The sequence below is a fragment of the Alosa sapidissima genome, chromosome 19 (assembly GCF_018492685.1).
Source record: "Alosa sapidissima isolate fAloSap1 chromosome 19, fAloSap1.pri, whole genome shotgun sequence".
Taxonomy (NCBI): domain Eukaryota; kingdom Metazoa; phylum Chordata; class Actinopteri; order Clupeiformes; family Clupeidae; genus Alosa; species Alosa sapidissima.
In genome coordinates, this window is record NC_055975.1 from 22,316,111 (window position 1) to 22,328,610 (window position 12,500).

The following is a 12,500-nucleotide window of genomic DNA, read 5'->3' on the forward strand; positions in this document are numbered from 1 at the left end:
CAGAAAGAAAAGATCCATTCAATAAAAATGAGTATGGGAGTTTATACAATAAAACACATATTATCCACGTAACTTAGAAACAGTACAGGACAACAGAGAGAGCGACGAATAAGGTCTACAGTGGAGGACCATCAACAGAGAACAGAGGACCATGTGTATCTACTGCATATACAACACATCAAAATGTCTGGACAATGTACAGACACACATCAGTGTCTCCCATGTTAGTAGAAGTAGCCTACTTTCTCACAGGCACAGTGCTCACTGAGGTTTGCTATTCCTAATAGCCAAATTTTAATGAGGTAAGCTTGCAGTGTAAATCCATTAGAAGACTTTCATTTGGATGGCTACTTCGTATAAGTCCAAACACAGTCATAAATAGAACGGAATGCTACTCAAGGCGATTTTCAGCCCAGTCCAAAGCAGTTACTTTCCATCGCCATGAATTATTTTGAGGATGCTGTCCTACAGTACAACATTTGACTCCATACCAAACTCTGAATCATCTAGAGCTCCAAATTCCCTGATGGTAACTTAACTCTAATTGATAACACAAGGGTTTTGGGGCGGCCATTATAAAGCTCTGGCATGAACACCCTTCACAAATGATTCGCTCTGTCTAAAGAATGAAAACAGTGCACATGAGAAATCAATGAAATCATTTTTTTTACCCCCTATATAACTTAATTTATCTCTGGATATGAACCTCACATGCTTGTTTGCGCTGTGCTCTTAAGCCTTCATTTGAACTGGTGGGAAAATCAACACTCTGCAAATGTGATAACAGGCTTAATGGCCCCCATCTAATGCTGCAGATGTGATATATCGCCGTTTACTTGTGAACAAAGTCAACTATTGACCTCATTTCTTTCATAAAACCTTGTGGAATTTTTTGGCAATCAGAGGGTCCTATTGGATTCGACACAGTCTTGTAAATATGTCAGTAAGGCATCTTTTGTGTTACAAGTGCTACGATGCAGCACTCTAGAACAATATGCCATTAGAATCTGCTGACATACCTCACCCTCCTTATTCTTATGTGTTCATAGCATTCTGATAAAAATACTACAATCACACCTGTTTACAAAGGCAATATACAATGATATATGGTATGACAGACATTGTATATTACCTGTGTAATACGTACAACGTACAAAACAAGTATTATCACTGTAATGTCGAGATGCAGTGATAGTCTGTCGAGATGCAGTGATAGTCTGTCGAGATGCAGTGATAGTCTGTCGGGATGCAGTGATAGTCTGTCGGGATGCAGTGATAGTCTGTCGGGATGCAGTGATAGTCTGTCGAGATGCAGTGATAGTCTGTCGTGATGCAGTGATAGTCTGTCGTGATGCAGTGATAGTCTGTCGTGATGCAGTGATAGTCTGTCGGGATGCAGTGATAGTCTGTCGGGATGCAGTGATAGTCTGTCGAGATGCAGTGATAGTCTGTCGAGATGCAGTGATAGTCTGTCGAGATGCAGTGATAGTCTGTCGGGATGCAGTGATAGTCTGTCGAGATGCAGTGATAGTCTGCCGAACCAACTTACAGGGCATGTGCAGACAGTGCTGCAGAATGGAGAGGAAGTGCGGGTGCGCTTCTGTGTGGTTTATCCTCTTACGGATGAGTTCAAACACCTGAGTGGCGCTTTTCGTGTCTATGTGCACCTACAGACAGACACAGCAAGAGAGAGAGAGAGAGAGAGAGAGAGAGAGAGGAGAGAGAGAGAGAGAGAGAGAGAGAGAGAGAGAGAGAGAGAGAGAGAGAGAGAGAGAGAGAGAGAGACAAGGCACAGTGACCAAAAACGATTAAAGCTTTCTATTCCTGCATTGAACAAGACCGGTGATGTACCTACTGCCTTGATCTGCCACATGTTTACTGCTGAATGTTTTAAAGTAGGTCAGTGGTCTTGAAGTAAGGAGACAGTACAAATAAGGAAGATGCATCACTCCTAGTACTTCATTAGGATTAGAATGTATTATGTAATTTCCTGCGATCAGCTACATTATTTTCATGCGCTCATTCTAGCATATGGCAAAAAGTTCATGTAAGACCCTATTTGATTAATAAGAGCAAACTGGAGAAAAAAACAAATCCACTGAAGGAGAAAAGAATAACACTTACGGAGTCGAAGCGTTTTGCCAGACTCAATTCATCTTCATTTCTCAGCATTTCAAAGTAATCCAAATGCCTGAGGATCACAAAAGCGAGGTTATAAACCAAAGATGTTTGTATATGTTTATGCTTTCAACTGATTAATAAGCATAGCATACACATATTCCTTTGAGGAGAACTAACATATGTGTGTGTGTGTGTGATACACCACTGATAATAATGGCAGAGCATGGACTGTAAAACCATTAACTGGGATATTTTTCAAAAGCAAAAACTCACAACCGATCATTTAGTTACTCTATTCTGATATTAGTCTTTTTGGCATGGCATGTTTTAGGAGGCATAGAGGGCCATCTGAGTGTGTTGAGCTTCATGTCTTCATTGCTGGCCTCTACCCTGAGCATGAGAGAGTGTAAAACTAACCGGTCGAGAGTGGAGTTCTCGTGTGTGCGCAGTTTATCAATGACTGGTTGGATGCCCAGCATCAGGAACTCATATCGCAAGTGGATCCTGAACTCCAGACTCGACTGCACAGCGAGACAAGACATACAGAAGAGAGAAAGAAAAAAAGGAAGATGGATAGAACAAGAGAGAGAGAGAAAAAAAAGAAAGACAGGAAGGGGAGTGGAGAGAAAAAAAATGCACCAGTCAGCACAGGCTAAGGAAGCAATTATTCAAAACGATAACTATTTCAGTCCCTTCATGAAATATCAAAGAGAACAAGCATTTCATGCTTTACCAGTAATCCAAAAAATCTAACGTGCGCAGCTCACATCCAAAAACAGGTGCTGGATAAAAAAGTATTGCCATAGACAATCTCGAAACGTAACTTCTGGTGTTACTCTAAATAAACAAGTAAAAGGGGAGCTAGTGTGCGGATATATTGAGATTTTCTACATGCTTTACCAGTAACTCAGTACAGTACAGTACAGTACAGTACAGTAGGTCTAGCAAATGAGAAATCAACTGGTTGTGTTTTTTTTATCATTTTAAGAGCACTGAGAGGAGATGCTGTATAACGGAGACAGGACTTGAGGATGATGAGGGGGTAGCATGATGAAGATGATGGCGGTGTGTCTCACCTCTCCGGCTCCCTGGCTGAGGATGGCGTTGATGAAGGACATGATGGCGGTCTTGAGGTTCACCTCATCCCGGTAACGACCTGTGCTCCTGTCCAGGTCAGTCATGAGACTCTAAAGGGTCACCAACAGAGAAACAACATCCGTCAGAACACGACGCTTCACCCTGACAAAGATATGATCATTCCCCCCTAAATTAACCCCTAAAAACTCAGCTTAGCTTCTCAAATGTATTTTTTCATGCATTTTTAATGAAAAAAACCCTTCATGGCCTAGAAATGGCGTGTATGTATGTCCACTGCCTCATCTCCAATACCCCGACTACGTTCAGGTCCTACCCTGCCCGTCCCTGTTCAGCAATACCCTGCTCGTCCCTGTCACCTACAGACGGGTACCCACCTGAAAGCGCGTCCTCTCGCTGGCGAACTTCTGGTAGTGCAACATGGCCTCCAGGATCTTCTTGTGCCCGCCAGGCACCAGGCACACGGCGCCCATGATCTCCAGCACCGCCACCTTGGTCTTGACGTTCTCCGTGGCCAGGCTCTGGGCGATGATGTTGATGCTCTCGGTGTGGGAGAGAACGTGGGCGCGGCCCTGAAGGGGAGAACGGCAGAACATTTGGTGTGAGAGAACGTCAGCACACCCTAGAGAGGTGATCATGCAGAACATTTAGCTCTAGAGATCAGCATGTACAGCACCCATAATACTGAAAAAATATCTTCTCTTGAAAAAAAAAAAACTGTTGAAATGAGATGCAAACCAATTTGCCATAGTCATATGTAATCATAGTAAAATCATTAATAAGAACAAATAGTACTCATAGCTGGAGTGTTCTGTAGTTGACCACTATCTTCGAAAGGCCAAGAACATCTAAATATGACTAGTGGATTCTTTCAAATAAAATACCACAGCGAACAAGGTGCAGCTATTTCACCTACTAATACAAGATCAGTTAACTCAGGGAATGAGAAGTTAAGAAGTTTGAATTTCAGTGAGAACTGACTCTGCAACGGATATGGCAGCAGATTCAACACGTTTCACCAGATCAATTCCAGAGTGATCTTTCAGCCATGCGTGGTGGGTTCAGTACCTGTGAGTTGTTCATGTCAGTACCTGTGAGTTGGTCATGTCAGTACCTGTGAGTTGGTCATGTGTGGTGGGTTCAGTACCTATGAGTTGGTCATGTCAGTACCTGTGATTTGTTCATGTGTGGTGGGTTCAGTACCTGTGAGTTGTTCATGTATGGTGGGTTCAGTACCTGTGAGTTGTTCATGAGGGCTTTGATGCAGCCAATGAGGGAGGTGTGGATCTGAGACTCTGTCGTCTCGTAGTCCATCGTGCGGAGGAAGTTGAGGATGCATGTCAGGCCATCCAGGTCTATGAAGCGCGTCACAAACCTGCAGGGGTGAAAGGAAGCATGTCACACGTGACCACATATCAACCCATGGGACACGGTCTCACTCCACAACCTTGCAAAAAATGTTCTTAATTTACGGTTTTGTTTCATCTGGGAAAGGAATGAGCCATTTCTGAAACAAAACGACAATGTGCTAAGCAAATTATTACAGCCACAAAACCAGATACCTGTGACAGAAATAGACAAATCCCTCTAAAGTTAGATAGATAAACAAATTCTCTGTCCTTTGAGGCCTAATGAAAAACAAATGAATCAGGGTTCTTGTGTTCGTTTTTGCAGCGCTACAAAAACACAGGTTGAACATCAATTACATGCATGTGTCCAAACATCATCGAGCTTTAATAAAGCAGCAAAAAAACGTCCCGCTTTGATGCCGAGCAAACACGGGCTGGTGGAAACATAAACATCTTCATGTTACGGTCAGGCACCATTTATCTCAGGGAAAACATACACTCGAGAAGCGGGGAAAGTTCATCGGTGACCTAATGGCAACACCTCTGGGGTCGCACGGGTCAGAGGTCAAAGGTGACCAAGAGGTTGTTCACTTAATGTCCATTAGAGCTTTATTGCTTTAGAAGATGCTAGCGTGTTGTGTGTTGTGTTTTGTTGTGTTGTGCAGTGCTGTGTATTGTGTTTTGCTTAATAGTGTAGCACTGCATTCTGTGTTGTGTGTAGTGCTGTTCTTGTGCTCATGTAACAGTATGGATTACCTTTGCAAAGAACCACTGCATAAGTAATGCAGAGTTTTCAATAAAAAACTGTGAAAAACACATATGTTGTGAACTCAAACATCTCCAATCTCCAAAGAACATGAACGTGCCAGCATCTTTGTAGTTTTCTTAGATTGTATTTGACTGTAGTTTGCTGTGCTATTCAATGGCCTATGCGGTGTGGCTCTTTATGAGTGTCCAAGTGAGCTGTAGATGCCTGTGTGGGCTGTGTGTGTTAGAAGCGGTCGAGTTCAGCAGTACAGTACAAAGACTGGAGATGAATCAGCTATTAGCTCAGTCTAATGATGATAAATGGCCTTGGCTTCCATCAACACACCATGAGCCCTCCAAACTGTGTGTCTCACGCATGCACAAACACACACACACACATGCGCACACACACACACACACTCACACTGAAATACCAAATACTAGGTCATCAGCATGTATGAGGTTATAATGAGTCATTTAATTAGGTCACACAATCAATACCACCTCCTGTTTGTGTGTTTGAGTGTGTTAGCTTGTGTGTGTTAGTGTGTGCTGTGTGTGCCGCCTGTGTGTGTGTGTGTGTGTGTGTGTGTGTGTGCGTGTGTGTGTGTGTGTGTGTGGAGTGTGTTATTTTACCTCATGGGCTGTGTGCGCAGAGCCGTCTTCAGGCTCTCTATGGTCTTGTTCCTCTCTTCTTCGTCCTCCTTCTCCAGAGCCAGGAGAGTCTTCCTCTGCAGGGAGGACACAGAGCCATTGGGAACTACAGTACAAAGCCTTCACAGAGCATTACACACACACACACACACACACACACACACACACACACACGCAGACATACCTGAGAAGGCCTTCATGACAGCTGGGACAGTTAAATTGGCTCTGAAATTAATGTGCTGAAACATAAACGTCTCATCACTTACTGAATCTCAGGCAATGGTGTGTGAAATTCATGTGGAGTGACTGAGTGAGTGTGTGTGTGTGTGTGTGTGTGTGTGTGTGTGGGTGTGTGTGTGTGTGAGAGAGAGAGAGGGTCTGTGTTAAAGGCAGAGTTATAGCCACAAGCTGAACTTTGATTCTCAGACCATTTGTCCCGTTCAGTGGACAGAGGGGGGGAGAGCCTCTCAACACCCCCCACCCCCGCACATACACACACACATACAAAAATGCACGCACACACATACACAAAATACCATGTTTGTGTACTCAGATACACACAAAAACACAAACTTATAAAATGCCCTCCTCACAGACAGCCAAACACACACACACACACACACACACACACACACACACACACACACACACACACACACACACACACACACTCACACACACACACTCACAGACAGACATTACATACACACACTGGCCTCTTTGCTCCCTGTTATTTTAAGCAGAAAGCTGGGCTTTTTCTGGACCTCTCAGGGGCAGTGTCCATGACCCAGGCAATCAGTAAAGCAGCAGAGAAAATCACACGACTACAAACTCCTCAGCTGTGTGTGTCTGTGTGTGTGTGTGTGTGTGTGTGTGTGTGTGTGTGTGTGTGTGTGTGTGTGTGTGTGTGTGTGTGTGTGTGTGTTTATACAGTATGTCTAGGTGTGTGTGTTAGTGAGTTTCTGAGTGTGAGTGTGGGTTCGTGTTTAAATGTCTGTGTTTGTGTGTGTGTCCCAGCGACTGTCTCAACGAGTGTGTGCAAGTTTATGGATTCTCATCTGATCTCCTCTGCTTTTTGGCTAAAACACTTCAGCACTTCTTTCGTTTCAGTATGGGAATCTGGATGTTAGTTTATGATTGGGAGAGCATCCAGAGAATGCAGAGAGAGAGAGGGTGAGACAGACAGAGAGAGAGAGAGAGAGAGAGAGAGAGAGAGAGAGAGAGAGATGTGGGGGAGAGAGAGCATGGAGCGAGATCCATGTCTCACAGCTTAATGACCAACATTTCCCTCATTTCGTTTAGATTGTCAGTGATAAGATAAACAGTCTGTCTGTATTACACTGGAAAAACTCTACACAGTAGATTTGGCCTGCTGAACACTTATCAAAAATGCACGGTCTCCGAGCCAACCCTCAGCTACGGCGCAAAGCCCTGGCTAGATGACTCCTTGGCTCCGTCTTGGTTGCCGGAGAGAGAGGATATTGCCTCAGAAATAGACTGTTTCTCTGCGAGGGACTGAGAGACCTCTTTTTTTTTCAGTCTTGATAACCATCCACCAAGCACATACCAAAACTGCAATGCCTTTCAAAACTCATTTCAACAACAAAATTAAATGAATTCCTGTTATACGCAGCACTACATAGTTTAATCCAGCACTTAGACAGTGTGTTTCTTTCTATGACCTGGCTGATAATCTCTTAATTTCCCACAGTTTACACTAATATTACCAAAATGCCAGGGTTACTGCTGAAGCATAATAAGGTGGGTTTAAAGTGGCAATCCATTCCAAGTGGAATATCCTTGGACGGCTTGTTACAGCTCACTGTCTCATTCGCTTTGAATCACGTCTTAAGTCACATGAATAAAAGTGAATGACCGCATGTTAGCAACAGAAACTAGCGGCCCTATAAAAGTCAATACTAACAGTCGTGTTAAAAGGAATAGTCCGATATACTGTGTCCACTGGCTGTGTAAGCACATAGACCCCCAAACGTCCTATATTCCATCCCAGCTTGAATTCCTGAGGACTTATTTCCATGAATATGAATCCACATGTTTTCTCTTGGTTTTTAAACGCTCCCCTTTCAGTAAAGTTTGTTACACCAGCAGTTCAGTGTTTTTACAGCATTGTTTGGGTGGGCGACATGGGAAAGGGCTTGTGTGAATATATGGCCTTTATCACAATCTCACATGTACATCTCCATATATGTGTACTTACGGCTGCCATGGAGTTGATCTGGTCAATGTAGTATTCAGGCCAGCTGGTCGCATCCTTATTCTCCTCCGTTTCCTAGACAGGCAAGCGTGGGAGAACGAGGAAGAATTATGGACAAGTCTATCCACATAGCTCACACATAAATACACTGGCTGAAAAACATACACACATTCACACACACACATTCTCAGACACACATACAGTACTCACATGCATGATATACTATGCTGCACTTGGGCTTGGCCAGCTCACACACACACACACACACACACGCACACACACACAGACACGCACACTGACACACACACACGCATACAGCTACACACACACACACACACACACACACAGACACGCACACTGACACACACACACGCATACAGCTACACACACACACACACACGCACACACACACAGACACGCACACTGACACACACACACGCATACAGCTACACACACACACACACACACACACACACACACACACACACACACACACACACACACACACACACACACACACACAGACATGCACACTGACACACACACACGCATACAGCTACACACACACACACACACACACACACACACACACACACACACACACACACACACACACACATGCATACAGCAACACACACACACACACACACTTTCACACACACACTCACACACACACACCAGTCTTTTCATTTTTCAATCCATTCCCAGACTGGGTCGGCTCCTCCTCACCACCCATCTGCTGTTCTGGTCCAAAGCTCCAAAGCTCCACCCCCAGCGTCCACCAGGACAGCTCTGCTTTCCCACAATCCCCTCCAGCTACACCGCACTGCACCGTGCACTGTGGGCTCCAGGCCTGTCGAAGTGTGTGTGTGTGTGTGTGTGTGTGCAGGGGTGTGTGTGTGTGTGTGTGTGTGTGTGTGTGTGTGTGTGTGTGTGTGTGTGTGTGTGGGGTGTGTGTGTGTGAGTGTGTGTGTGTGTGTGTGTGTGTGTGTGTGTGTGTGTGTGTGTGTGCGTGTGTGCGCGTGCATGGTGTGTGTGTGTGAGTGAGACCTTCAGCACTTCACACTCACACCTCCATCAGCCTGTATCCCTGCTTTGCTCTCCACACACAGCCTCTGCTATGTCACCAGCTTTCTCTCTCTTATTTTCAACTTTTTTCTCACTTTCACTCTCCCCTCTATGTTAAGTTTCTTCTGTTTCTGTCTTTGTTCAGTTTCTTTTTTATGTCTTCTGATGAAGAGCCAGTCTGTCTTCATTTTACCCCCCCCCCCCCCCCCCCAACCACCACCATCACCAGCTTTCTGCCTCCATAAGTTTTTGTATTTCCTCTTCACATCTCTTGTATTCATCATCAACTTTCTTTCGCTTTCTGACTGCTGTTTCTCCTTTTTCTACACACATCCCAGGCTGCCACAAGCCTTCTCTGTCCTTTTTTCCCTTTGGCCCTGTCTTTCTTCTCCACCTCTCCTCAAGTCTCCAGCTTTCAAGACCCCTCACCACCTCCTCTACCTTTCCACTTTCCTACTTTTCATCTCCAAGTCACCTGCTTTCCATCCTTTCAGGTCTTTCTCAACTCCTACCCTCCCGTCAACATTAGCCACGGCTCCTTTCACTACGCTTGCTACGTTAGCCACGGCTACGTTTGCTCTGTTGCTACGTTAGCCACGGCTACGTTTGCTCTGTTGCTAAGTTAGCCACGGCTACGTTTGCTCTGTTGCTACGTTAGCCACGGCTACGTTTGCTCTGTTGCTAAGTTAGCCACGGCTACGTTTGCTCTGTTGCTAAGTTAGCCACGGCTACATTTGCTCTGTTGCTACGTTAGCCACGGCTACGTTTGCTCTGTTGCTAAGTTAGCCACGGCTATGTTTGCTCTGTTGCTACGTTAGCCACGGCTCCATTTGCTACAAGTTCTGCTTTTTCTTCTCTATCTCTCCTCACTTCATCTCTCTGTCTGTGTTCTCTCACACATCTCTATATCCATTGACTCTATATTTTTCTTTTCACCACTCCCCCACCTCTCTCTCTCTCTCTCTCTCTCTCTCTCTCTCTCTCTCTATCACACACCTGTTGGTTTGTTCTCCTCGTGAGCTGGCAGACTGTTAGCACCTCTTGGGATCTATTTAAAATAATGTTTCTGCTAAAACACTGGGAGTCTGAGAGAATGTCTAATGTGTGCCAATATCCTTCACGTTTGTAAAGAAACCCACCCTTTTAAAAAGCCAAATAACAGACAATTTAAGCCTGGAAAACAATACCATTGAGTATAGGGCTATTTGCAAATCTCAGTGATTTATGGAAGTTCTCAGACCCTAACTCTGTGGGAGGGGGGCTTTGGGGGGGGGGGGGGGGGGGGGTTGGAGGGGTGGGGTGGGTTGACTGGGGTCGCCAATGTGTGGGGGCTACATGAACCTTGTAAACAGCCCCACGCTCTACGTTCCCAGGAATTCTTGTTGTCAATCTTAACAAGTGTGCCTATAGTTTTATAGCCAATTATGCAATTTAGTCGGATAGTTTAGGGCTGTGGAAGTTAACCTGAGGGTGGGAGAGAGAGGCCGAGACTCAATCACACAGTCATCTCATCTGCATGAGCAGGAGAGGTAGAACACAGGTAGAATACGTCTGACGAGTACAGGAAGCTAAGAGTGTTAAAATAAAGACAGAACACCAGAGGCAAACAGGAGGTGCGAGGAGGCAGTCTCCTCATTATAAACACGTTTGAGCTTACACACACACACACACACACACACACACACACACACACACACACACAGACACAGACAGTGCTGGGCCTGCAGACCATCACTACGAAGGGGACGGTTTTATGGAGACACTGCAGGTGTGCAGCGCTTACAGCCGGCGCGGCGCGGCGGGCCCACTGGTGCAGAGACCCGCGGGATCCAAGAAAAGAGCCCACTTAACCACTAACTAGTGCACTGGAGAGGCTGCGAATGAGAACCAGACCCTGGCCGAGTGCTTCACGGAGACTGAGTGTCGCTGGCTCGGGGCTGAGAGTGTCTGAGAGCCGGGGGGGGGGGGGGGGGCTCAGTCTCTCTCGCGTGGGGAATAAGGCAGCGCTGAAACAGGCTGCAGCTCAGCTCCGCAAGCTGCACTGGCTCCGTACCTGGCGCCGGGTCTGCTTTGGGTTGAGGTATTGTGCTTATGGTGTGTGACTGAGAATGACTTCATTTGGGCCAAGCTGCAGAGTGAGTGTGCGAATGTGTGTGTGTGAGTGTGTGTGTGTGTGTGTGTGTGTGTGTGTGTGTGTGTGTCTATAAGTTCTTGTGTCTATGATGTGCTATGTCTGCAATGTACAACTATAATGAAAGCATGACGCTGAATTTGAGACGAAAAAAACGAAATGAGTGTTTTGTGTATGCATCGGATAGTTCTACGCATGGAAGACGATGTATATAAACTGTTTTTTTTATTTCAAACAGATATCCGAGATTTACTCCACTCCCGTCCCAGGTGAGAGAGTCGACTCCAATCGCCTCCACATGTACTTGAGCTCTTCGAGGCTCTTCTGGCCGTGCAGAACACCTCCAGAAAACCTGCCGGTTCAATCCGATTGCTAGCAGATGCTCAGTGGGCCGGGCCCTCGAGACAGAACCTGCTTCAAACCACAAACTCAGCCGTTCTCGGAAACAAGAAGAGGGAATTACCTAGCTGGCAAACATCTGAAGAATTTCCCCAAACTGAAAACACTTTTCTGCCTCCTACGGCTCCTCTTTCCATAGTGTCACCGACCGTACTTGCAAGGGATGAGACACAGACTCTCTCAAAAACATGGAGTCCCTGACAGACCTCCATAACAAGACTGTGCAAGGCAGTGGGAAACTAGCAGCACATACGTTCTAAAGATCACTGTAAGTTAGGTTGGTGGTATTACATGGAGCCATTACTGTATGATTAAACATCTGAAATAGTTCCTCTTTTTGAATTACCTAATATGAGAATGAAATGACTGACTGAGAATGAGAATGCCTGTTGGTAAATCGGACTGCTTTATTATAAAGACCATTTTTAAGGTCTTTACGGTAGGAGACAAAGACAGGCTATTGCTAAACAACAATACATTCACTCAGATCAGTTTGTCTCTGTTCGGTGAAAGCAACTCCCCCAGTGAACTTACAGAGCCTTTGAACAGTAGCTGCTGTTCACCCTCTCCATTAGCAATGCAAGTGAGCAAAGCACTTCACACTGGCCAGAATAACAGGATGTCTTTATCCAATGCTAATGACATCTCTTAATGTCACCTCTGTAGGCCTTCTGTTCCTCCCATACGCAGTCAGGGGGAAAGCTTTTCTCCCTCTGTGTTG

At 45.4% G+C, this 12,500-nt stretch overlaps 1 protein-coding gene across 5 annotated transcripts in view; it reads right to left on the reverse strand.

The window, feature by feature from the left end:
- Positions 1–12,500, reverse strand: part of daam1a (dishevelled associated activator of morphogenesis 1a) — a 69,577-nt gene that overhangs the window by 18,079 nt on the left and 38,998 nt on the right. For all 5 annotated transcript variants that reach the window (XM_042072417.1, XM_042072419.1, XM_042072420.1 and 2 more), the window contains exons 4-11: positions 8,185–8,256; positions 5,949–6,043; positions 4,453–4,591; positions 3,594–3,788; positions 3,198–3,308; positions 2,539–2,642; positions 2,125–2,191; positions 1,550–1,667 (exon numbers count right to left, since the gene is read on the reverse strand). In XM_042072417.1, the coding sequence (XP_041928351.1) occupies positions 1,550–1,667; positions 2,125–2,191; positions 2,539–2,642; positions 3,198–3,308; positions 3,594–3,788; positions 4,453–4,591; positions 5,949–6,043; positions 8,185–8,256 (901 nt within the window). The remainder of the gene's footprint in view (positions 1–1,549; positions 1,668–2,124; positions 2,192–2,538; positions 2,643–3,197; positions 3,309–3,593; positions 3,789–4,452; positions 4,592–5,948; positions 6,044–8,184; positions 8,257–12,500) is intronic.